General features: G+C 49.6%; 1 protein-coding gene across 4 annotated transcripts in view; it reads right to left on the bottom strand.

The window, feature by feature from the left end:
- fbxw5 (F-box and WD repeat domain containing 5) overlaps positions 1-26037 on the bottom strand; it is an 88978-nt gene that overhangs the window by 27496 nt on the left and 35445 nt on the right. For all 4 annotated transcript variants that reach the window (XM_038781830.1, XM_038781833.1, XM_038781829.1 and 1 more), the window contains exons 3-5: positions 14564-14721; positions 9667-9841; positions 5884-6032 (exon numbers count right to left, since the gene is read on the bottom strand). In XM_038781830.1, coding sequence (XP_038637758.1) covers positions 5884-6032; positions 9667-9841; positions 14564-14721 — 482 coding nt within the window. The remainder of the gene's footprint in view (positions 1-5883; positions 6033-9666; positions 9842-14563; positions 14722-26037) is intronic.

Below are 26037 nucleotides of genomic sequence, written 5' to 3'. Positions count from 1 at the left end.
GTATCGAGGGACAGAGGGTCCGAGTGTTGCGGATGGAGGTATTGAGGGACAGAGGGTCAGAGTGTAGAGGATGGAGGTATCGAGGGACAGAGGGTCCGAGTGTAGGGAAGGGAGGTGTCGAGGGACAGAGGGTTTGAGTGTAGAGGATGGAGGTATCGAGGGACAGAGGGTCCGAGTGTAGGGAATGGAGGTGTCGAGGGACAGAGGGTTCGAGTGTAGAGGATGGAGGTATCGAGGGACAGAGGGTGTAAGTGTAGGGGATGGAAGTGTTGAAGGAATCACAGAATTTGCAGTGCAGAAGGAGGCCATTTGGCCCATCGGGTCTGCACTGGCCCTTGGAAAAAGCACCCTACATAAGCACCCCCCACACCATATCCCCGTAACCCAACCTAACCTGTTTTGGAAACGAAGCGGCAATTTAGCGTGGCCAATCCACCTAACCTGCACATCTTTGGACTGTGGGAGGAACCCAGGGCAACCGGAGAAAACCCATGCAGACACGGGGAGAAAGTGCAAACTCCACACAGACAGTTACCCGAATTGAACCCTGGTCCCTGGCACTGGGAGGCTGCAGTGCTAACCACTGTGCCACCGTGCCGCCACTTGTGTGTTGATCTACAGAGTATCATAGAATTATAGAATCATAGAATTTACAGTGCAGAAGGAGGCCGAATGAAAGGACAACGTGGCCCTAATGGGTGAATAAGTGGCAGGGAGAGAAGTAATGAGGCTTTTTGCTGCTTTATCATTGATTATACAGTGCAGAAGGAGGCTATTCGGCCCATTGAGTCTGCACCGGCTCTTGGAAAGAGCACCCAACCCAAGGTCAACACCTCCACCCTATCCCCGTAACCCAGTAACCCCACCCAACACTAAGGGCAATTTTGGACACCAAGGGCAATTTATCATGGCCAATCCACCTAACCTGCACATCTTTGGACTGTGGGAGGAAACCGGAGCACCCGGAGGAAACCCACACGCACACGGGTAGGATGTGCAGACTCCGCACAGACACTGACCCAAGCCGGAATCGAACCTGGGACGCTGGAGCTGTGAAGCAATTGTGCTATTTGCAATGCTACCGTGCTGCCCTAAGACTGTCTTAAAACTGGCTCTATATTTCTCATTTTCTGATGCTCTGTCTCACTGCTGCGTTTTTGATCTGATAGGGTTCCAAAGAGTTGCTGAATAAACATCTGTACAACACAGTAAACCATTATAATCTGAACTGCTATGAGGTTATAAAACGACAGATGATTTTGATGGAGCTTATGCAAACTCGGAGGTCTGTTAAAAAGGAGACAGTTTGGTGCAGGGGAGCAAAATGATCTTCAGATGTGCTTCATTTTAAGTGGGTGGTAGGGGCGGGGTCGGTTTGGGAGCAGATGGAGGCAGCGTAATGTAGGGGCACCAGTCTGGGGGGCGTTGATAATGGCACCTCTGCCATTCCCGCCGGCGCGGTACTCCACTGGTAGCCTAGAGGATCTGGAGTCAGTGGAGGTGGTACATTGGAGCAGTGGGAGCATCAGTCTGGTCCCCAATATGTGACAATCACCGGTTTGCCCCAGGGAGCTTGGATGGGGGGTTCTGATTATGGCGAAGGGCGGGAATTGAGAGGATGGGGGACCTGTTCTTAGAGGGGAAGCTTCTCTAGCTTGAGGGCGCTGGAGGAGATGTTTAGCCTGGCAAGGGGGAACAAATTTAGATATTTACAGGTACAGGACTTTCTGCCCAGGCAGGTATCATCCTTCCCACTCCTGCCACTAAGGGGGATCCAGGATAGGGTAGTGTCTAGGGGATGGGTGGGAGAGAGGAGCGTCTCGGACATCTCCAAAGAATGGGGGCAGAGGAGACGCAGATCGAGGAGCTGAAGCGTAAGTGGGAGGAGGAGCTTAGTGATGAGATGGAGGATGGCGTATGGGCGGACGCGTTGAGCAGAGTCAATGCGACTGCAGCATGCGCCGGGCTCAGCTTGATCCAATTCAAGGTAGTCCACCGGGCCCACATGACAGTGGCCCGGATGAGTAGATTGTTTGGGGTGGAGGACAGGTGTGTAAAATGTGTGGGACATGTCCACATGTTCTGGGGCATGTCCAAAACTTAGGGGATATTGGCTGGGGTTTGCGGACGTCATGTCCAGAGTTTTGAAAACAAGGCTGGCAATGAGTCCAGAGGTGGCGATTTTTGGGGTGTCGGAAGAGCCAGGAATCCAAGACGAGAAAGAGGCAGATGTTCTGGCCTTTGCTTCCCTGGTCGCCCGGAGATGGATACTGCTAGCTAGGAGGGACTCAAAGCCCCCGAAGTCGGAGGCCAGGCTAACTGACACGGGTAGCTTCCTCGGCCTAGAGAAGATTAAGTTCGCCTTGAGAGGGTCACTGTTAGGGTTCGCATGCCAAAAATACCTCATTAAAATTGTTTATTAAAAAAAAGGTATGCTTCCTTTTAAACTTGCTCACTCCATCCACCTTTTTTTTAAATCAGTCTGTCTGTAATACTATACCAAAACTCGCAAATTGACATTCACGGATAATATTGCTGGTTAGGTTCACAGAGATGGATGTTTCAGCCAACTACCAATCTTAGTGGGGGGAAGTGAGACAGGTTAAAGGAGGAATTATTCAAAAAGAGAACAAGTTCAGCAAGGCAGAGAGCGGTGGTGGTGGATGTTGGCTGTTCAGGCTTCCGTTCAATGATGAAGCAGGGATCCCTCAGAGCCTCCTGCTGGAGGATGGAGGTGTAGAGGAATTGAACATCCATAGTGAAGAGCAAGTGGTTAGGACCCAGTTGCAAAAGTCCCCTGCCCCACCAAAGATGTGCAGGTTTGGTGAGGTTATGGGGTTACAGGGATAAGGTGGGGGAGTGGGCCTCGGTAGGGTGCTCTTTCAGAGGGTCAGTGCAGCCTCGATGGGCTGAATGGCCTCCTTCTGCACTGCAGGAATTCTATGCTATGTTCAAAGGTTAACATAGCTCAAAATAGAAGCATCACCCTTTTGGATGGGATATATCCTAGGTTGCTGAAGAAAGTCAGGGTGGAGACCCAAGGACCCAAGGCTCTGGCCACAATCATCCTTAGATACATAAGAACATAAGAACTAGGAGCAAGAGTAGGCCATCTGGCCCCTCGAGCCTGCTCCGCCATTCAATGAGATCATGGCTGATCTTTTGTGGACTCAGCTCCACTTTCCGGCCCGAACACCATAACCCTTACGGGGGTGGTAGCAGAGAACTCAGGCATTGCAAATATGATACCTTGTTCAAGGAAGGGGGAAAAGGATATAACTGATAACCGCAGAGAGCGGTACGGAAACTTGGAGACACAATAATTTAGGGCAAACAGTTAGTGCTTAGAAGAGAAAGCCAGCATGGATTTGTTAAATGTAAACCGCGTTAGGCTAACTTGATTGAATTATTTGATCAAGTGAGTGAAAGGGTTGATGAGAGTAATGCAGCTGATGTTATGTATTTGGGTTTCAAAAGGAGTTTGACAAAGTGACACATCATAGACTTGTGAGAAAATTGAAGTTCATGGGATTAAAGGGGTATAGATACAATGGGCATGTTTAAACGACCGTGCAGGGCGTGAATCCCAGCGGGCCAGGTAGATCGCGGGAGAGGCCAAAATCAGGAACCGCCCTGGGCACAGATCAGTTTCCAATCTAACCGGCCCATTCCCGAAGACAAGATCCGGATCCTGCCATGACATGGCGAGAAATCAATGATCACCAATTAAGGCCAATCTCCATATTCTTAACAGAACAGACCCCCTCTCTAATGGCCCCCCCCGAGATCTAACCAGCTCCTCAGTAAGAGTCACATGGGCACTCGTTAGCACACCTATTAAAAAATGTGAAGCTAGCACAATGTCTGCGGTGGGGATCAGAGCCATCTTGGAAATCCGGCAATCAGCTCGGGGCACCGGGGCTGCTGCCCCAGTGCTTGTGGCTAGTAGGGGAGGACTGGAGGGGCCAGTTTGGGGGGTGGGGTGGGGGGGGGGGGGGGGGGGAAAGAGGGCAGTTGCGGGGGGGGGGGGGGTCAGCAGTCATTGGTGGGAGATCACCCCTGGGCTGTGGGGGGAGGGGGTGCTCAGCATGTGCAGGTCCAACATGCTAACTCTCAGATCGTGTACACCCATACAAAGGGCAACTTCAGCTGCTGCCTGTACATCCCACCGAACACCCCCAGGACAGAGTCTATTAGGTCACCCCTCAACCTCCGTCTTTCTAATGAAAACAGTCTATTCAGCCTCTCCACATAGCAAACACTCTCCAGACCAGGCAACATCCTGGTAAACCTCCTCTGCACCCTTGCCAAAGCCTCCACATCCGTTTGGTAGTGTGGCCATTTAACCTCTAGCAGTGCTGGCCAGTCCACCTCAGCCAAGTCTCTTCTCATTTCTATAAAATTTGCCTTCCCCAGTTCAAAATTTTAACTCTGTCCTTTTCCGTGGTAATACTGAATCTAACTGAATTCTGGTTTAGCACACTGGGCTAAATCACTGGCTTTGAAAGCAGACCAAGGCAGGCCAGCAGCACGGTTCAATTCCCGTACCAGCCTCCCCGAACAGGCGCCGGAATGTGGCGACTAGGGGCTTTTCACAGTAACTTCATTTGAAGCCTACTTGTGACAATAAGCGATTTTCATTTTTCATTTCATCACTCTCCCCAATATGGTCACCAATTAATCACTTCACTGACTTGCCCTTCTTCGTTCCCCATGAGTAGGTCTGGAATTGCAGTTCCTCCTGTTGGGTTTGTCACTAATTGGGTTAAAAAATTTTCCTGGACACATTGCATGAATTTTTCTCCCTCAGTTCCCCTTATATTGTTTGATCAACAGTTGATATTGGGATTGCCCTCTTGTTATTATAGGCAGAGATTTGCCTACATATTTGCTCTTCTATCTCTCCCTTTTGCTATTTGGGGGTCTACAGTGTACTCCCAGTAATGTGACTGCCCTTTTTTCATTTCTAAGTTCAACCCTTGTTTATTGACCCGTTCAGTATATCATCCCTTCTCACAACTGGAATGGATTCCTGAAGTGCTACTGCCCCTCCTTTTTTTTTATTTCCCCCTCTGCCCGGCCTGAAAACTCTGTATCCAGGGATGCTGAGCTGCCAATTTTGCCCCTCCTTTAGTCAGGTTTGCGTTACAGCAATGGCATCCTGTTGTCATGTGTCTACCTGTACTCTGACCTCATCCACCTTGTTTGTATTACTCCTTGCATAGAAGTACAAACAGTTTAACTCCATTTTCCCTTGCATTTTCCCTTCACAATTCCCATTGTGAATTGCACAATTGCTTCACAGCTCCAGGGTCCCAGGTTCGATTCCGGCTTGGGTCACTGTCTGTGCGGAGTCTGCACGTTCTCCCCGTGTGACCGTGGGTTTCCTCCGGGTGCTCCGGTTTCCTCCCACAGTCCAAAGATGTGCAGGTTAGGTGGATTGGCCATGATAAATTGCCCTTAGTGTCCAAAAATTGCCCTTAGTGTTGGGTGGGGTTACTGGGTTATGGGGATAGGGTGGAGGTGTTAACCTTGGGTAGGGTGCTCTTTGCAAGAGCCGGTGCAGACTCGATGGGCCGAATGGCCTCCTTCTGCACTGTAAATTCTATGTAATCTATCCATGTAAAATTCCACCAACCATTGAATGGCCCGCAAACTTACTAATCAGCCAGTTATATTTCACCAGATGCTGTCAGACTTGCTGAGATTGTCCAGCAATTACTGTTTTTGTTTTAGATTCCAGCATCTGCAGTCATTTGCTTTATACATATGTCGAGCCTGCTCCACCATTCAATATGATCATTCCAATCATCAGGATTTTGGCTCCACGGTGAAAGTGGAATAGATTTGAGGGGGTAACAGGTCCAGCAAAGTTGTACTGACCTGATAGGCCTTGTTTAACCAGAGCACTGAGCAAGACGTCATGTTGCCGATCCAGTGCAGGTTCCCAGAGATCAGATGCGTTTCATTCAGCCAACAGCCAAAGACATCGTAGGGTTTGTTCCTCACTCGGGATAGTAACGTGAAGTCATCTAAAATGAAAGAAGAAAAGAGCAGAGTACCCGGTGTGGCAGGAATAAACAGGTCTCACAGAATTAGACACAGGAGAGACGAGATAGTCTTTCCCCATTGCTCTGAAAATATTTTATTTTCAATGGCCATCTGTGAAAGTTATTCCAGAATCTGCAACCTGTTCTGTTTTAGTCAGCACATCACTGCTGCTCCAACAGAGACAAAGAAAGACTTGCATTTCAATATCCCCTTCCACATCCCCAGGGTATCGAAAAGCACTATACAGCCAGTGAGTCAGGGCAGGAGGTTTGCAGGGGATGTGAGGAAAGTCACCCAGAGGATAGTGGAAGTTCGCTGCATGAAAAGGTGGTGGAGGCAGAGGCCCTATTAACATTTTAAAAAACCCAAGAGCGCAAGAAACTGCATCACACAAGCTTGCCACCCGCAAATCGATTCTGTCTACACCTCTGGCTGCCTCAGGACAGCAGATATCATTGTCAGAGACCCCTCCCACCCAGGCTTTGCCCTCTTCCAGACCCTTCCATCAGGCAGAAGATATCGAAGTCTGAAGACCCGCACATCTAGACATAGGAAGAGTTTCTTCCCCACAGCTACTGGACTCCTCAACGACTCTCACTCGGACTGATCTGTTCCCTGAAAGATCACTATTCACGATGCTCTATGCTGCTCTTATATTTGCTTTGTTTGGCCCTTTGTTCCGCACTGTAACCAATCACTGTTTGTTGATGTACCATTTGTCAATGTACTCTGTCGTTGGAAAGATTTGAATATCTCCTTAAAGAACTGCCACTGCTCCTCAACTGCTTCCTTTTCGTCTTCCTGCCCAGTCCACCAGGACCAAATCTGTCCTCATGCCAACATAATGACCTTTTTGTTTAACTCAAGGACATGAGTGTAGGACTCCTCACCCTCAAACCAAGTTTAAAATTCTGTCATGCTATAATCACTTGCCTGGCACTTGTGTGGCGTGAATGTAACTTGCCATTTGTCAGCCCAAGCCTGGATATTGTCCAGGTCTTGCTGCATTTGGACATGGACTCCTTCATTGTCTGAGGAGTTGAGAATAATGCTGAACATTGTGCAGTCACCCGCAAACATCCCACCTCTAACCTGATGACAGAAGGAAGGGCATTGATGAAGCAGCAAGATAGCTGGGCCTAGGACACTACCCTGAGGAACTCCTGCAGTGATGTCCCGGGCTGAGATGATTGACCTCCGACCACAACAGCCATCTTCCTTTGTGCCAGGTAAGACTCCAACCAATGAAGGTTTTTCCCCCTAATTTTCACTGACTCCAGTTTGCTAGGGTTCCTTGATGCCATACCCGGTCAGTACAGGCCTGTGGACATGGGCCATCTGCCACCTGTGCAGTAGGGCGGTGCTGAGAGTTGAGATGAGTTCTCCATCTTGTGTGGCCCCCTGAAAAAAACAGCTTCTTCCCCACTGTTACCAGACTCCTAAAAGACCCTCTCATGGACTGATGGACTTGTGGACTGATCTGATCTCTTCGCACATCTTCTCTACTGAGTAGTACTACACTCCTGTATGCTTCACCCAATGCCCATTTACATTGCGTATTTTATGTTTGCCCTATTATGTATTTTTTCAAGTATGGAATGATCTGTTTGAACTGCACGGAGAACAATACTTTTCACTGTACCTCGGTACACGTGACAATAAACCTATCCAATCCAAACCCCACCTCTCCCTCTCAGATCTTGGTCCCTATCAGTTTCCCCCCCCCCCCCCCCCTTACACTTTAATGAACTTGAAGCCACCAAAAGGTCCACAACCATATTAGGATACATATTTCTGCCTCCGCTCTATTTTTAAATTGAATTTTCATCCATTGGTTACCATTTTCAGTCCTATTGACCAGATACCTGGTCTGAAAGAGAGTTAATTATGATTACTGGTTGGATGAATGTTTATGAATGTTGGATGAATGTTTCTTGTATTCAGTTGAATATAGAAGATTACGGGTGACCTAACCAAGGCATTTAAAAAGATTTAAAAGAACTCAAGTATTCAACAGGTTCCCTTTGACTCGCGATGTCCTCTGATAGGGAAGTCCAGACCAAGGGGGTAAGAACATAAGAACTAGGAACAGGAGTCGGCCATCTGGCCCCTGGAGCCTGCTCCGCCATTCAATGAGATCATGGCTGATCTTTTGTGGACTCAGCTCCACTTTCCGGCCTGAACACCATAACTCGTAATCCCTTTATTCTTCAAAAAACTATCTATCTTTACCTTAAAAACATTTAATGAAGGAGCCTCAACTGCTTCACTGGGCAAGGAATTCCATAGATTCACAACCCTTTGGGTGAAGAAGTTCCTCCTAAACTCAGTCCTAAATCTACTTCCCCTTATTTTGAGGCTATGTCCCCTAGTTCTGCTTTCACCCGCCAGTGGAAACAACCTGCCTGCATCTATCCTATCTATTCCCTTCATAATTTTATATGTTTCTATAAGATCCCCCCTCATCCTTCTAAATTCCAACAAGTACAGTCCCAGTCTACTCACCCTCTCCTCGTAATCCAACCCCTTCAGCTCTGGGATTAACCTAGTGAATCTCCTCTGCACACCCTCCAGTGCCAGTACGTCCTTTCTCAAGGAGACCAAAACTGATCACAATACTCCAGGTGTGGCCTCACTAACACCTTATACAATTGCAACATAACCTCCCTAGTCTTAAACTCCATCCCTCTAGAAATGAAGGACAAAATTCCATTTGCCTTCTTAATCACCTGTTGCACCTGTAAACCAACTTTCTGTGACTCATGCACTAGCACACCCAGGTCTCTCTTCACAGCAGCATGCTTTAATATTTTATCGTTTAAATAATAATCCCATTTGCTGTTATTCCTACCAAAATGGATAACCTCACATTTGTCAACATTGTATTCCATCTGCCAGACCCGAGCCCATTCACTTAACCTATCCAAATCCCTCTGCAGACTTCCAGTATCCTCTGCACTTTTCGCTTTACCACTCATCTTAGTGTCATCTGCAAACTTGGACACATTGCCCTTGGTCCCCAACTCCAAATCATCTATGTAAATTGTGAACAATTGTGGGCCCAACACGGATCCCTGAGGGACACCACTAGCTACTGATTGCCAACCAGAGAAACACCCATTAATCCCCACTCTCGTTCTATTAATTAACCAATCCTCTATCCATGCTACTACTTTACCCTTAATGCCATGCATCTTTATTTTATGCAGCAACCTTTTGTGTGGCACCTTGTCAAAGGCTTTCTGGAAATCCAGATATAACACATCCATTGGCTCCCCGTTATCTACTGCACTGGTAATGTCCTCAAAAGAGAATGAGAGATTACTCCATATTGAGATGTGCAACCCTCACTGGGTGATGGAAATCTGGAAATCTCCCCATGTGGAGATCGATACATTTTTGTTGAGTGAGGGAATGAGGGAAATGCTTCAGAGGCAGGTAAAAGGAGTTGGGGAATACATCAGCCTTGATCTAAGTCAATGGGATATCATGCTCCGAGGGCTGAAAGGCTCTTCTTCTGTTCCCATATTGGCCATTTTATTCCGTTCCATCGCCAACCCCCACTGCTTTAAAGCAACTCATTAACATTGTGCAGGAAGAGACAGAGTGAGGTACCTAAATTGAAGACTGCAATTTCACCAGAGGACGAGCTGTGAGGCCCAATGTAGACTCCAGAAACCAGGAGGAGAGTGTCCTCAGCATTGAACTGGGAGAACTGGGTATAGCTCCAATTGTAGGGCCGCATGTTAGCACTATGCAACACCGAAATCTCCAAATCATTGTTCCACACCTGAAAAAACAGTGAACATCATCATTTCATTTTTTTAAAATTTAGATTACCCAATTCTTTTTTCCAATTAAGGGGCAATTTAGCGTGGCCAATCCACCTACTCTGCACATTTTTGGGTTGTGGGGGCGAAACCCACGCAGACACGGGGAGAATGTGCAAACTCCACACGGACAGTGACCCAGAGCCGGGATCGAACCTGGGACCTCATCGCCGTGAGGCGGTTGTGCTAACCACTAGGCCACCGTGCTGCCCTGTTAACATCATCATTGGCCAAAACTTCAAATCCAGCAGTGCAGCAGAAACACCGAGAGATTGAGCTCAGACATCCAGAGGTTTATAAATATGTGCTAATTGAACAGATGGCGGATATCATGCGAACTGCACGTGATTAAAAAAAAGTAAATGTGAAATTGTTCACAATAGAACAGGATCAGACAGCAGTGAATGGAGAAAATAGGGGTTATCAAATCAGAGTGAGAGAGACCATTTCCTCACAGAGAGAGAGAGATGTCGTATCCTCACACAGAGTGAGAGGTTGGGTCCTCGTACAGAGTGAGAGAGGTCATATCCTCACAGAGGGAGAGGTCGTACCCTTACACTGAGAGTGGTTGTATCCTCACTGAGCGATAGAGAGAGGGAGTGGCCGTATCTTCACAGAGAGAGATGGAGAGAGTTTGTATCCTCACACAGAGTGAGAGAGGTCGTATCCTCACAGAGAGAAAGAGGTTGTATCCTCACAGAGAGAGAGAGGTCATAGTCTCGCACAGAGTGGGAGGTCGTATTCTCACTCAAGTGTGAGAAAGGTCATATCCTCACAGAGAGAGAAAGGTTGTATCCTCACACAGATTGAGAGAGGTCGTATCCTCGCAATGAGTCAGAGAGGTCGTCAGAGAGAGAGAGAGAGAGAGTGGCCGTATCTTCACAGAGAGAGAGTGAGGTCTTATCCTCACACAGTGAGAGAGGTCTTATCCTCACTCAGAGTGGGAGAGGTCGTATCCTCAGAAAGAGTGAGAAAGGTTGTACCCTCACACAGAGTGAGAGGTCATATCCTCACAGAGAGAAAGAGGTTGTATCGTCACAGGGAATGAGAGAGGTCGTATCATCGCAATGAGTGAGAGAGGTCGTCAGAGAGAGAGAGAGAGAAAAAGAGTGGCCGTATCTTCACACAGAGTGAGAGAGGTCGTATCCTCACACAGAGAGAGAGAGGTCATGTCCTCACACAGAGTGAGAGAGGTCGTATCCTCACACAGTGTGAGAGGTCATATCCTCACACAGAGAGAGAGAGGTCATATCCTCACAGAGAGAGAAAGGTTGTATCCTCACACAGATTGAGAGAGGTCGTATCCTCGCAATGAGTCAGAGAGGTCGTCAGAGAGAGAGAGAGAGAGAGTGGCCGTATCTTCACAGAGAGAGAGTGAGGTCTTATCCTCACACAGTGAGAGAGGTCTTATCCTCACTCAGAGTGAGAGGGGTCATATCCTCACAGAGAGAGAAAGGTTGTATCTTCACACAGAGTGAGAGAGGTCGTATCCTCACACAGAGAGAGAGGTCGTAGCCTCACACAGAGAGAGAGAGAGGTCATGTCCTCACACAGAGTGAGAGAGATCGTATCCTCACACAGAGAGAGAGGTCGTAGCCTCACACAGAGAGAGAGAGGTCATGTCCTCACACAGAGTGAGAGTGGTCGTATCCTCACACAGAGTAGCATGGTGGTTAGCATCAATGCTTCACAGCTCCAGGGTCCCAGGTTCGATTCCCGGCTGGGTCACTGTCTGTGTGGAGTCTGCACGTCCTCCCCGTGTGTGCGTGGGTTTCCTCCGGGTGCTCCGGTTTCCTCCCACAGTCCAAAGATGTGCGGGTTAGGTGGATTGGCCATGCTAAATTGCCCGTAGTGTAAGGTTAATGGGGGGATTGTTGGGTTACGGGTATACGGGTTACGTGGGTTTAAGTAGGGTGATCATTGCTCGGCACAACATCGAGGGCCGAAGGGCCTGTTCTGTGCTGTACTGTTCTATGTTCTATGTTCTAGATTGAGAGAGGTCATGTCCTCACACAAAGTGAGAGAGGTCGTATCCTCACACAGAGTGAGAGATTGTGGGCGCATTCGTGAAGGCCGTCGTGAACTCGGCCTCGGAGCCTGCTCCCCCGCACCTAATTCATCCCCACCCGGGGGGGCTAGGAGTGGACCTCCGTCTTTCTCGGCAGCGACCTCGTCACGGCGAGAATGTGAAGTCATCTGTGCATGCGCGGGTTGCTGGTTCCAACCCGCGCATGCGCGGATGACTTCATCGCGCAGACGGCACGAACCCGCGCATGCGCGGTGGCCGTCTTTCTCCTCAGCCGCCCGGCAAGACATGGCGGCTTGATCTTGCCGGGCGGTGGAGGGGAAAGAGTGCGTCCGTTTTGGACGATGGCCCGACGATCGGTGGGCACCGATCGCGGGCCTGTCCCCTCCCGAGCACAGTCGTGGTGCTCCCGTCCCAATTGGTACCCTAGATGCCCCAAACGGGCATCTGGTGCCCGTTTCACGAATGCCGCGACCAGGTGTGTTTGCCACCATCGTGAAACGGGCGTGAAGGGCCGGCCGCTCGGCCCATCGGGCTCGGAGAATTGTCGTTTCGCCGTGAAAAACAGCGAGTGCCGATTTTTCCAAAGGGGGGGGGGGGGAAGAGAATCGCGGGGGACGCCAGGGGGTCGCAAAAAATGTCGGGGGGCCCTCCCGCAATTCTCCCAGGCCGCGTGGGGAGCGGAGAATCGCGCCCCGTATCTTCACTCAAGAGTAAGAAAGGTCATGTCCTCACCCAGAGTGAGAGAGGTCGTATCTTCACTCATTGTGAGAGAGGTTGTGTCCTCACCCAGAGAGAAGTCAAATCCTTACACAGAGTGAGAGAGAGTGGCCGTATCTTCACAGAGTGAGCGAGGTCTTATTCTCACAGAGAGAGGTCATGTCTTCACACAGAGCGAGGGAGGTTGTATCCTCACACAGAGAGATAAAGAGAGAGAGGTTGTATCCTCACAGAGAGAGAGGTCGTATTTTCACAGAGATGGAGACCATATCTGCACAGAGAGCGAGAGTGGCTGTATCTTGAAATGAAATGAAAATGAAAATCGTTTATTGTCACGAGTAGCCTTCAATGAAGTTACTATGAAAAGCCCCTAGTCGCCACATTCCAGCGCCTGTTCGGGGAGGCGGTTACGGGAATTGAACCGTGCTGCTGGCCTGCTTTCAAAGCCAGTGATTTAGCCCAGTGTGCTAAACAGCCCCTGTTTCTTCACACAGAGAGAGAGAGGTCTTATCCTCACTCAAGAGTGAGAGAGGTCGTATCCTCACAGAGAGAGAGAGGTCGTATCTTCACAGCGAATAAGAGAGGTCGTATTCTTACACAGAATGAGAGAGGTCGTATCCTCGCAATGAGTGAGAGAGGTCATCAGAGAGAGAGTGAGTGGCCGTATCTTCAGAGAGAGACAGGTTGTATCCTCACAGAGAGAGAGGTCGTATTTTCACAGAGAATAAGAGAGGTTGTATTCTCACACAGAATGAGAGAGGTCGTATCCTCGCAATGAGTGAGAGAGGTCATCAGAGAGAGAGAGTGGCCGTATCCTCACACAGAGTGAGAGAGGTCTTATCCTCACACGAAGTGAGAGAGGTCGTATCCTCACAGAGACTGAGAGAGGTCGTATCATCACAGAGAGTGAGAGAGAGAGAGTGGTCGTATCCTCACACAGAGAGAGGTCATAGCCTCACACAGAGAGAGAGAGGGCGTATCCGCACAGAGATAGAGTGGCTGTATCTTCACACAGAGAGAGTGAGGTCTTATCCTCACACAGATCGAGAGAGGTCGTATCATCACAGAGAATAAGAGAGGTCATATTCTCACACAGAATGAGGGAGGTCGTATCCTCGCAATGAGTGAGAGAAGTCATCAGAGAGAGAGAGAGAGAGAGTGGCCATATCCTCACACAGAGAGAGGTCATAGCCTCACACAGTGAGAGAGAGAGAGAGGTTGTATCCTCACAGAGAGAGGGAGGTCGTATTTTCAGAGAGAGAGAGGTCATATCCTCACAGAATGAGAGAGATCGTATCCTCACAGGGAGTGAGAGAGGTCGTAGCCTCACACAGAGAGATAGAGGGGTTGTATCCTCGCTCAGAGCGAGACTGGCCATATTGGCACATAGAGAGAGTGAGAGAGAGAGAGAGGTTGTATACTCACAGAGAGAGAGAGAGGCCGTATTTTCACAGAGAGATAGAGAGGTCGTATCCTCACAGAGAGAGAGAGAGGTTGTATCCTCGCTCAGAGCGAGAGTGGCTGTATCAGCACAGAGAGAGAGAGAGAGAGGTCGTATCCTCACACCGAGTGAGAGAGGTCGTATCCTCACACCGAGTGAGAGAGGTCGTATCCTCACACCGAGTGAGAGAGGTCGTATCCTCACACAGAGTGAGAGAGGTCGTATCCGCACACAGAGTGAGAGAGGTCGTATCCGCACACAGAGTGAGAGAGGTTGTATCCTCACACAGATTGAGAGAGGTTGTATCCTCACACAGAGTGGGAGAGGTCGTATCCTCACACAGATTGAGAGAGGTTGTATCCTCACAGAGTGATAGAGGTCATATCCTCACAGAATGAGAGAGATCGTATCCTCACAGGGAGTGAGAGAGGTCGTATCCTCACACACAGAGGGAGAGAGGTTGTATCCTCACACACAGAGGGAGAGAGGTCTTACCTTGACAAAACAGTCCTTGGAACAGGATCCAAATAAGTAGCCATTGTGAGAGAAGCTGACATGTAAGACTTGATCGCGATGTTCTTTCAGTTCCTCCACTTCCACACACGGAATTGTGTCAAACAGTCTCTGAAATTCACCCAGCCACGAAATAGCAGCTGCAAGAGACACAATGTCAATGTTAACCTGTGTTACGGCAGTACAAGCTTTCAGAGATCTCTTCAGTGTGATTCAGTTTCATGCACTCTGTCTGAAATAGAACTTACCAATTTTGTCTGAGAATGGGGCTAAGGGAGGCCACAGGGCTGATGGTGTGTGTGTGTGTATGTGTGTGAAATGGACAAATGGCAAAGTTACAGCTGGAATGCCCTCTCAGAGAATGCAATATTGGGGCAGTGCAGCTGTTGACTGTCCTGGGGCGGGATTCTCTCCTACCCGGCGTGAGGGGAGTGGCGGCAACCACTCCGGGGTCGGGCCTCCCCAAAGGTGGGGAATTCTCTGCACCTTTGGGGGCTAGCCCCGCGCCGGAGCAGTTGGCACCAGAAGACTGGCGCAAAAAACCGGCGCCCCCGGCAGCGGGGCTGGCCAAAAGGCTTTCGCCGGTCGGCGCATGCGCCGGCGGTGACGTCAGCAGCCAGCTGCCGCTGACGTCACCACCGGCGCATTTGCGATGTGGTTTTCTCTTCCGCTTCCGCCATGGCGGAGGCCGTGGCGGCCGCGGTAGAGAAAGAGTGCACCCAGGGCACTGGCCCGGGGTCTGAGCGGGGGGCCCCGATCGCGGGCCTGGCCACCGTGGGTGCATCCCCCGGGGTCCCGCTCGCGCCGCCGATCCCGCCGCCACCCGAAGTGGTTCAAACCTCGGCGGCGGGAGAGGCCGCCCAGCGGCGGGACTTCGGCCCATCGCGGGCCGGAGAATCGCCGCAGGGGCCTCGCCGATCGGAGTGGCGTGATTCCCGCTGCCGCCACTTCCTGGGTGGCGGAGAATCTCTGCCACGGCGGGAGCCGGATTTTCGGCGGCCCCAGGCGATTCTCCGACCCTGCTGGGGGGGTCGGAGAATTTCGCCCCTGGTATCCTTACCTGGCTGTGGTCAGAACCTGGACCAGCATTCGCATGAAGGTTTATGTACACTTCCAAAAGGCAGTATATAAAACAGATAGATTGTGAGCAAAGTTATCATTCATGGACTAAAAGGGACGGTGGCAACATTGAGGCGTCACCGTGCCAGGGACCCGGGTTCAATTCCAGCCTCGGGTGACTGTCTGAGCGGAGTCTGCACATTCTCCCCGTGTGTGCGTGGGTTTCCTCCGGTTTCCTCCCACAGTCCAAAGATGCGCAGGTTAGGTGGATTGGACATGATAAATGTCCAAGAGTGTGCAGGTGAGGTGGGGTTACAGGGATAGGGTGGGGGGAGTGGACCTAGGTAGGGTGCTCTTTCTGGGGGTCGGTGCAATCTCGATGGGCCAAATGGCCTCCTTCTGCACTGTAGGAATTGTATGATTCTATGGAGAAGAGATCGGCCGTGTGGCAGAAAAGAGAGAGGAGTACTGAATGATGATTTTTCACACTGAAGGAAGGTTTGTCGTGGAGTTCCCCAGGGATCAGTGTTGGGACCCTCACTGTTCTTGATATCGAGTAATGATCGAAGCATTGGTGTGCAAATCAAAATGTAAAATTAATGAATGATACAAACCATCGAAGCATTGTGAATTGTGTGAAGGACAATGATAAACTTCAAAAGGACATAGACAGGTTGATGGAATGGGCGGATTAAAATCTAACGCAGGGATATGTGAAATGATTCATTTTGAAAGGAGAGACAGTATAAAATGAAGGATATCATTCAAAAGGGATCCAGGGGCAGAGGGATCTGGGTGTATAGATGCGTAAATCATTGAAGGTGACAGGACAGGTTGAGTGAATTTAATAATTCACTCTCTATTAATCGGGGCACAGAGTAAAAGAGAAAGGAAGTTATATTAAATCTACATAAAACACAAGTTCAGCTTTAACTGGAGCATCCAGTTCTGGACACCAGAAACATAGAACATACAGTGCAGAAGGAGGCCATTCGGCCCATCGGGTCTGCACCAACCCACTTAAACCCTCACTTCCACCCTACCCCCGTAATCTAATAACCCCTCCTAACCTGTTTTTGGTCACTAAGGACAATTTATCATGGCCAATCCACCTAACCTGCACGCCTTTGGACTGTGGGAGGAAACTGGAACGCCCGGAGGAAACCCACGCACACATGGGGAGAACGTGCAAACTCCGCACAGACAGTTGACCCAGCGGGGAATCGAACCTGTGAAGCCACAGTGCTATCCACTTGTGCTACTGTGCTGCCCTAGTTTAAAATCTAGCTCCACAGTTTAGGAAAGATGCGACAATTGCAGAAAAAGAATCACAGGAATGGTTCTGGGGATAAGGAGCTTCAGTTATTAGTATGAGGATGAGTTGGAGAAGCTGGGCTGTTCTCTTGAGTGTACAATTCTGGTTGCCACAATGCCAGAAGGATGTGGATGCTTTGGAGAGGGTAGAGAAGCGGTTTACTAGGGTGTTGCCTGGTATGGAGGGCATTAGTTATGAGGAGAGGTTAGATAAACTCGGTCTGTTCTCACTGGAACGATGGGGGTTGAGAGGCGACCTGATAGAGGTCTACAAGATTATGAGTGACATTGACAGAGTGGATAGTCAGATGCTCTTTCCTAGGGTAGGAGAGTCAAGTACTAGGGAACATAGGCATGGGGAAAAGTTTAGAACAATTGTGCGAGGCAAGTTTTTTTTACACAGAGGGTGGTAAATATATGGAATGTGCTGCCTGGTGAGGTGGTGGGAGCAGGTACGATAGCGGCATTTCAGGGACATGTCAACAAATATATGAATAGGGTGGGAACGGAAGGACATGTACTCCATAAGTGCAGACGGTTTTAGTTTAGGCTGGTACCATGGTCGGCGCAGGCTGGGAGGGCCGAAGGGCCTGTTCCTGTGCTGTATTGTTCTTTGAATATTGGGAAGAGATTTGATAGAGATGCACAAAATCACCAGGGATCTGGACAGAGTAGATTGGGAGATACTATTCCCACTTATGGACAGATTGAGATCCAGAGTACACCAATTGCCAAGGCAATTGTCACAAAGAGGAATGGAGACTTGAGAAAAAATGTATTTCTATAGGCAGTGGTTAAGACCTGGCATCCAGTGCCTGAGAGTGTGCTGGAGGCAGGTTAAAGAGAGAATCGGATCATTCCTGAAAAGGAAGAATGTACGGGGTTACAGGGAGAAGGCAGGGGTGTGGCACTAGGTGAACGGGGGGTGGGATTCTCTGAGCCATTGACCGAGGCCCCCCTGCGATTCACCGAAGAAAACTGAGTTCTCGACGCCGTGGGTCTAACCACGTTTTGCCCATTGGCAGCTGCGGACTCAGTCTGCAGCCGTCCTGGTGGGGGGCGGGTTGATCCTTCACCGGGGGGGGGGGGGGGGGGGGGGGGCCTCAGGGACGGCCACGCTAGCGATCGGGGGCCACCGATTTCGGGGGGGGGGGGCCTATATTCGCGGGGCTGCTCCGCGGGGAAGCCGCCATGTGCATGTGCGGACTCCCGACCGGAAGTGCAGGGCCCCGTATCGGCAAGCAGAGCTACGTGGAGTATTACAGGGTCCTGCTAGCCCCCTTCAGGTAGGAGAATCATTTGAAGAAAGTCCAGAGTGAAACGCCCACGTTTTGACCCAGGAGTGGAGGCATAGACCCATTATTGGAGAATTCCACTCCTGGTCTTGCAGAGAGCCAGCATGACAAGATGGGCTGAATGGCCCCTTCGTGTCCAGAGACATGAAGGTTAGGTGGGGTTGTTGGATAGGGGGAGTGGGATAGGGGGAGTGGGATCTGTGCAGACTCGATGGGCCGAATGGCCTCTTTCTGCACTGTAGGGATTCTGTGGTTCTTTGGGTAGGGAGAGTGTGTGAGGGGGTGGAGCGAGTGTGTGACGGATAAAAGTTTTGGTGAGTTTCAGTGAGAGGGTTAATGTATCGGGGGTCAATAAGAAGGTTAATGTATTGAGGATCAGTGAAAGGGTATGTATCAGGGAAAGGCAGTTCAGTGATTATTGAGGTGGACTTTCCAGTCAGAAGCACCTCTAAGCTTTCACAAACTCAGGTTGGCGCAAAGTGCTCCACCATTATAAAAATGGTTTTGAATTCTTGAACAAAAACAGAAAGTATCAGACAATCTCAGCGGATCTGACAGTAGAGTTGGCACCTTAGTTAGCACTGCTACTTCACAGCTCCAGAGTCCCAGGTTCAATTCCAGCCTTGGGTGAGGTTTACACTTTCTCCCCATGTCTGTGTGGATTTCCTCCGGGTGCTCCGGTTTCCTCCCACAATCCAAAGATGTGCAGATTAGTTGGATTGGCCATGCTAAATTGTCCTTAGTGTCCAAAAGGTTAGGTGGGGTTCCTGGGTTACGGGGATACAGTGGAGGTGTGGGCTGAAGTAGGATGCTCTTTCCAAGGGCCGGTTCAGACTCGATGGGCCGAATGGCCTCCTTCTGCACCATATGATTCTATGATCTGTGGAGAGAGACGGGAGCTAACATTTCGAGTCTCATGAGGATAGAGGACTGTGTGCCGCAGGTCATACACGAGGATCAGACGGGGTCCGTGAAAGGGAGGCAGTTGAATACTAATGTACGGAGGCTCTTGAACATTATAATGATGCCGGCGGTGGAAGGGGAGGCGGAGATAGTGGCGACGATGGATGCGGAGAAGGCCTTTGATAGGGTGAAATGGGGGCACCTGTGGGAGGTGCTGAAAAGGTTCGGGTTTGGGGAGGGGTTCGTCAGGTGGGTAGGTTGCTATATGAGGCCCCTGTGGCGAGTGTGGCCACGGACAGAAGGAGGTCAGAGTATTTCCGGCTGCACCGGGGGCGAGACAGGGGTGTCCCCTGTCCCCCCTGCTCTTTGCGCTGGCGATCGAACCCCTGGCCATGGCGTTGAGGGAGTCGAGGAACTGGAGGGGGTTAGTGCGGGGTGGGGAGGAGCATCGGGTGTCGCTCTATGCGGATGATCTGCTGCTATATGTGGCGGACACGGTGGGGGGAATGCCGGAGGTGATGAGGATCCTTAGGGAGTTTGGAGATTTCTCCGGGTGCAAGCTCAACATGAGGAAGAGAGAGTTGTTCGTAGTGCACCCCGGGGACCAGGAGAGGGGGATTGGTGAGCTCCCGTTAAAAAGGGCGGAGAGGAGTTTCAGGTACCTGGGGGTCCAGGTGGCTAGGAGCTGGGGGGCCATGCATAAGCTTAACTTCACGAGGTTGGTGCAGCAGATGGAGGAGGAGTTTAAGAGGTGGGACGTGCTGCCACTCACCCTGGCGGGTAGGGTGCAGTCAGTTAAAATGACGGTGCTGCCGACGTTTTTGTTCCTGTTCGAATGCCTCCCCATCCTTATCCCGAAGGCCTTCTTCAGGTGGGTTAGTAGGAGTATTATGGGGTTTGTGTGGGCGCAGAAGACCCCGAGGGTGAGAAGGGTGTTCCTGGAGTGGAGCAGGGATAGCGGGGGGGGTTGGCGTTGCCTAATCTCTGTGCGTATTATTGGGCCGCCACGTGGCGATTGTACGCAAGTGGGTGATAGAGGGGGAGGGGGCGGCATGGATGAGGTTGGAGATGGTGTCCTGTGTGGGCACGGGCCTGGAGGCGCTGGTGACGGTGCCGTTGCCGCTTCCTGGGCGCCGTTGCCGTTGCCCAGCGTTGGAGGGCTTTTGGAGGGGCGTAGCAGAGACGCTGTCGAGGATGGTTGGTTCCAGGGTTGAGCTAGGCTGGGGGCTCGCAATATTTGGGGTGGCAGTGGAGCCGGGAGTGCAGGAGGCGAAAGAGGCCAGTATTCTGGCCTTTGCGTCCCTGGTAGCCCGGCAAAGGATTCTTCTTCAGTGGAAGGATGCGAGGCCCCCAGGCGTGGAGGCCTGGATCATCGATATGGCTGGGTTTATTAAATTGGAGAGGGTCAAATTTGCCTTAAGGGGATTGGTGCAAGGGTTCTTCAGGCGGTGGCAACCGCTTCTAGACTTCCTGGCGGAGTGTTTGGTGATGGTCAGCAACAGCAGCAACCCGGGCGGGAGGGGGAGTGGGGGGTTGGGGGGGTGGGAGAGAGTTTGGGGTGGGTGGGGGGCTTGTGTGAGGGTTCGTTTTTCTTGATTGGGCGTGTATATTTGCCTATATGGTGATTATTTCTGTTAATTTATTATTTGTGTATGGGGGGGGTTGTTCTTATTTCTCTGTGTTTTTGTTGTTGATAATTTGTGAAAACTTGAATAAAAATTATTTACAAAAAAAAACATTTCGAGTCTGGATGACTCTTTGTCAAATCTTTGAATTTTTGATATTGTTATAATTTAGAAAAGGTGACAATTGATTTGTGCAAAGCAAGGTCTCAAAAGCAGCAATATGATAATGAGCCCAACTCTTCCTCCAACAGTGACATGGAATCTGTTTGATCTATTGGAGAGATTAGGCAGAGTCCTAACTTGATATTGCAAAGACAGCAGCTCTGACACTGCAGCTCAGTGCGCAGTGAATGAAAAAACGTTATATACTATATTCTATTGCAGTAATGCTATTAAAAACCCTGGTTTAAAATACATACAAGCAGTGTGTCTACTAAAGGTGTAATTAAGAAGTCGTAAAAGAGAAGATAATTATTGATGTTAACCATTTACTTGTTTACAGAGGCAAAGGAACATTGTTTATATTTTGGATGGTTCCCTGGAGTATAGATAATATAAGGGATCGTAATTAGTCCCAGCTAAGAAGGTCATGGATAGTGGGTGGGATATAGAAGATGTAATTAATGGAGGAGCCAGGTCTGCCTGTAGATTTGCAGTTCGTTATCGGATTTAAATTTAAAATTAAATATTTTTATGAAAGGCATTTTGCAAATATACATAGAAATATCAGAACAAAAACCAACAGATATAAAAACATAAGCCAACCGCAGCAACAGATAACAAGCCTGCAACTCACCCTGCCCCCTTATTTTCACCCCTTATCACCCCACCCACCCAAAACAAAGAAAGAATATGCAACCCCACCCCCCGGTCGACACCTTAATTCACTTTAAAGAAGTCCATAAATGGCTTCCACCTCAGGGAATTGTTGCTACCGAAGTGGCTAACCTCACATATATCCACGTTATACCGCATCTGCCATCATAGAATTTACAGTGCAGAAGGAGGCCATTCGGCCCATCGAGTCTGCACTGGCTCTTTGACAGAGCACCCTATCCAAGCCCACACCTCCACCTTATCCCCATAACCCAGTAACCCCACCCAACACTAAGGGCAATTTTGGACACTAAGGGCAATTTATCATGGCCAATCCACCTAACCTGCACGTCTTTGGACTGTGGGAGAAAACCGGAGCACCCGGAAGAAACCCACGCACACATGGAGAGAACGTGCAGACTCCGCACAGACAGTGACCCAAGCAGGGAATCGAACCTGGGACCCTGGAGCTGTGAAGCAATTGTGCTAACCACTATGCGACCGTGCTGCCCGTATGTGCCCACTCACTCAGCCTGTCTAGATCCCACTGAAGCATCTCTGCATCGTCCTACAGCTCACCCTCTCACCCAACTTTGTATCATCTGCAAATTTGGAGATAATACATTTAGTTCCCTCTTCCAAATCATTAATACATAATGTGAACAGTTGGGGTCCTGGCACAGATCCCTGCCGTATCCCACTAGTCACTACCTGCCAATCAGTAAGAGCCGTTTATTCCAGCTTTTTGCTTCCTGTCTGCTAACCAGATTTCTATCCATCTCAAGACGCTACCCGTAATCCCAAGCTCTGCAATTTGCATATTAATCTGCTTTGTGAGACCTTATCAAAAGTCTTCTGAAAGTCTAAATAAACCACATCCACCGGTTTTTCCACGTCAACTCTACTAGTTACACCTTCAAAGAATTCTAGTAGATTTGTCAAGAATGATTTTCCTTTTGTAAATCCACGTGACATTGTCTGATTATACCCGTTTCCAAAAAAATCCTTGAATATGGACTCCAGCAACTTCCCTACTACCGACATTAGGCTCATTGGTCTACAGTTCCCTGTTTAATGACCACGTTAAGTAGTCTGGGATGAAGGTTATCAAGCCCTGCAGATTTGATCACCTTCAATCCCATTAATTTCTTTGCTAATACTAATTTCCTTCAGCTCCTCACTAAAACTTGTGTTTCTCAGAACCTCCGGTACCTTATTCATGTCTTCCTTCGTGAAGACAGAAGAAAAGTACGGATTTAGTTCCTCAGCCATTTCTTTGTTCCCAGTTATGAATACCCTTGTTTCTGACTGTAAGAGGCCTACATACGTTTTCATCAATCTTTTACTCTTTACATACCTATAGAAACCTTTACAGTCAGTTTTTATATTCCCCGCTAGTTTACTTTCAAATTGTATTTTCCCCTTCTTAGTCAATCCCTTGGTCTGCCTTTGCTGAACTTCAAACTGTTCCCAATCCTTAGGTCTACCCATCCCTACTATTTTTGCATGAATGCGGACTCAACCGGGATCTGGGATTCATGTCGCATTACATTCGGCCCCCACCAACAAGCCTGGACTTGCAGAGGCCTACCGACTGAACTGGCTTGGGACAATTCACACCTCTTTAACCTGGAGTTACCTCTCTCTCTGCATCTTTGATGATTTGATTGCCTGCAGGTGCTCGCATTCCGGGGCATCTCTGACTGTGTCTATATAAACATTTCTGGAACAAGCCTTTCCATTCACCTGAAGAAGGAACAGTGCTCCGAAAGCTCGTGTTTGAAACAAACCTGTTGGACTTTAACCTGGTGTTGTAAGACTTCTTACTGTGCTCACCCCAGTCCAACGCCGGCATCTCCACATCATACTATTTTTTTGTGTCATTATCTGAAACAGGCCCTTGATTTCTCTGCCTATCACTTTTCTTATTCTCTTTTCTGTCTTTTTCCCTTGTTCTTGATTCCCCTGTTCTGAATCCTTACATAGGTTCCCATCCCCCTGCCATATTAGTTTAAACCCTCTCCAACCGCTCTAGTAAGTACCGCCCCTAGGACATCAGTCCCGGTCCTGCCCAGGTGTAACCCGTCCAGTTTTTCAGATTTCACCTCCCCCAGAACCGGTCCCAATGCCCCAGGCATCCGAAACTCTCCCCTTCACACCATCTCTTCAACCACGTATTCAGCTGAAACATCCTGCTGTTTCTACTCTGATTAGCACGCGGCACTGGCAGTAATCCTGAGATCACTACCTTTGAGGTCCGACTTCTCAACTTTCTGCCTAACCCCTTATATTCTGCTTTCAGGGCCTCATCACGTTTTTTTAACCCATGTTCGTTGGTTCCGATGTGCACTGCAACCACTGGCTGTTGACCCTTCCCCTCTCCCCCTCCAGAATATCCTGTAACCGCTCCGAGACAGCCTTGACCCCAGCACCAGGGTGACACACACCATCCTGGAATCTCATTTGCAGCCACAGAAATGCCTATCTATTCCCCTTACAGTCGAATCCCTTATAACTATTGCATTCTCACACTTTTTACTCCTCCCTTCTGCAGCAAAACCAATGGTAGAGCAATGAATTTGGCTGTTGTTGCTTTCCCCTGAGAGGGAATTTCCCCTCAACAAAACGGTATAGCTGATTTGCAGGAGAATGGCCACAGAGATTCCTGCACCTCCTGCCGAGCTCTTTTGCTCTGCCTGGCGGTCACCCATTCCCTTCCTGCCTGCGGAATCTGAGCCTGCGGTGTGACCACGTCTCTGTACGTGATGTCCACGACAGTCTCTGCCTCATGGACGGATGCTCCAGTGTCCCAACCGCCACTCCAACTCCAAAAGTCGAGCTTCCAGAAGCTGTAGCTGGAGGCAAAGGCCAAAATATCGGCCCCTCCCCCCACCTGGATTCCCCACTCGACCGGCACTCCAAATATTACCACCACCGGACTCGGGCTATCTCCATGCCCCAAATCTCGGACATGACATCCGGGTACCCCTGCCAGAAACCCCCTCAACTTTGGACATGCCCAGAACCTGCAGGACCCGATCCCCCCTCCCCGCACACACCTGTCCTCCACCCCTGCAAAGAGCCGGCTTATCCTCGCAGATGTAATATCGACCCATACACCACCTAAAATTGGATGAAGCTGTAGCCACCTAAAATGGACGCTGAGCTACAAAGTAAGCCAAGCGCTAAGACTGCAGGGAAACAGGCAGTTTAGCCAGAACAGCAGTCTGCAAAGAGAGCATTTTGCATTCTGCAAGTAGCAGAAACCAGTTTGGGCTCAGGTGAGAAGACCTTAGTTAGGTGCAAATGGCAAAACGCTTTGCATGCTAATGAGGCAATCAGACCTGAACACCCACACAATAGAAACATTTGATTCTGAATGGACACATTTGAATCAAGGCCCAGACATCGAGGCACCAGAAACCTCCAAACAAAAGGGCATAAGAAACGCCCCCCCCATCACGGAGACCCCCTCGCATTGGGGAATTCAAACAGTATCGATGAGGAATTGACCCAATAGGTAACCAAAGGTTAAAGCCCGCCCAAGAAGAGGGAAGGACAATGGGATCCCTATAAAAGACAGGGACCTCGTGTTGTCCGGTCTGTTGTTTTTGCTCCGGCTTAACTTCGATCAAGGTCTGTTATTCCGTGCTCCGGCCCTGACCAAGACCTTGAAGATACACTCTGACTCCAGCCGTCGAGCACCAGCCGCCGACCCGTAAGTGCCAGTACGACGCTCGCTACGCGAACTAAGCCCGCTAGAACCCCCAGTGACCAGAACGCTTGCTGAAGGTTGCAGCCCAAGACCAGGACGAAGGCCTCGCTCCCTGACCTTGCCTGTTCCTGTTAGATAAGTATTCTGATTACTTTAGTTTAGTCATAGCTTAGTCTCTTAGTGTGTGCATGAGTATTTATTATAACTGTATAATAAATATTATCGTTTGGACCTTACTAATCGGTGTATCGTCTTTATTACTTTGAACTTGACCTTGGAATACTCGTGACGGTGTCTATACGGCACCTGGCGACTCCTAAGCTGAATAAATACATAGAACAGAGCCTAGTGGTGTTAAGCACTTGGAAGTTAATACACCCCAATAAACGCGTTTTGCCCACATACCAAAACGTGCAACAAAGCTTAACCTTGTACAAGACGAGGATGCATTCACCCTCCGCAGGGCTTCCTTCCACAGCCCCACCATCAACCCCTCTCCCCAACTCCTCCTCCACCAGAGCTCCCTCCCTCTCCATAAATATCTGCCACTCTCCCCTCCCCAATGTCATCTTCCTACAACAGCTTATCTTCTTACACCGGAGGTGGCAGCCCCGGGAAGGAACAGCCAATGGCTGTTCTGCTGGATCTGCTCTGGAAAGTATCTCTCTCCAATCGTCTGAACAGCTAAACAAGTAAATCTGTTCTTTTTAAACTTTATTTATTTATTTC

Source organism: Scyliorhinus canicula, chromosome 21 (assembly GCF_902713615.1).
Source record: "Scyliorhinus canicula chromosome 21, sScyCan1.1, whole genome shotgun sequence".
Classification (NCBI taxonomy): domain Eukaryota; kingdom Metazoa; phylum Chordata; class Chondrichthyes; order Carcharhiniformes; family Scyliorhinidae; genus Scyliorhinus; species Scyliorhinus canicula.
The sequence above is the reverse complement of the archived record's forward strand: the minus strand, read 5'-3'. Positions and strand labels throughout refer to the sequence as shown.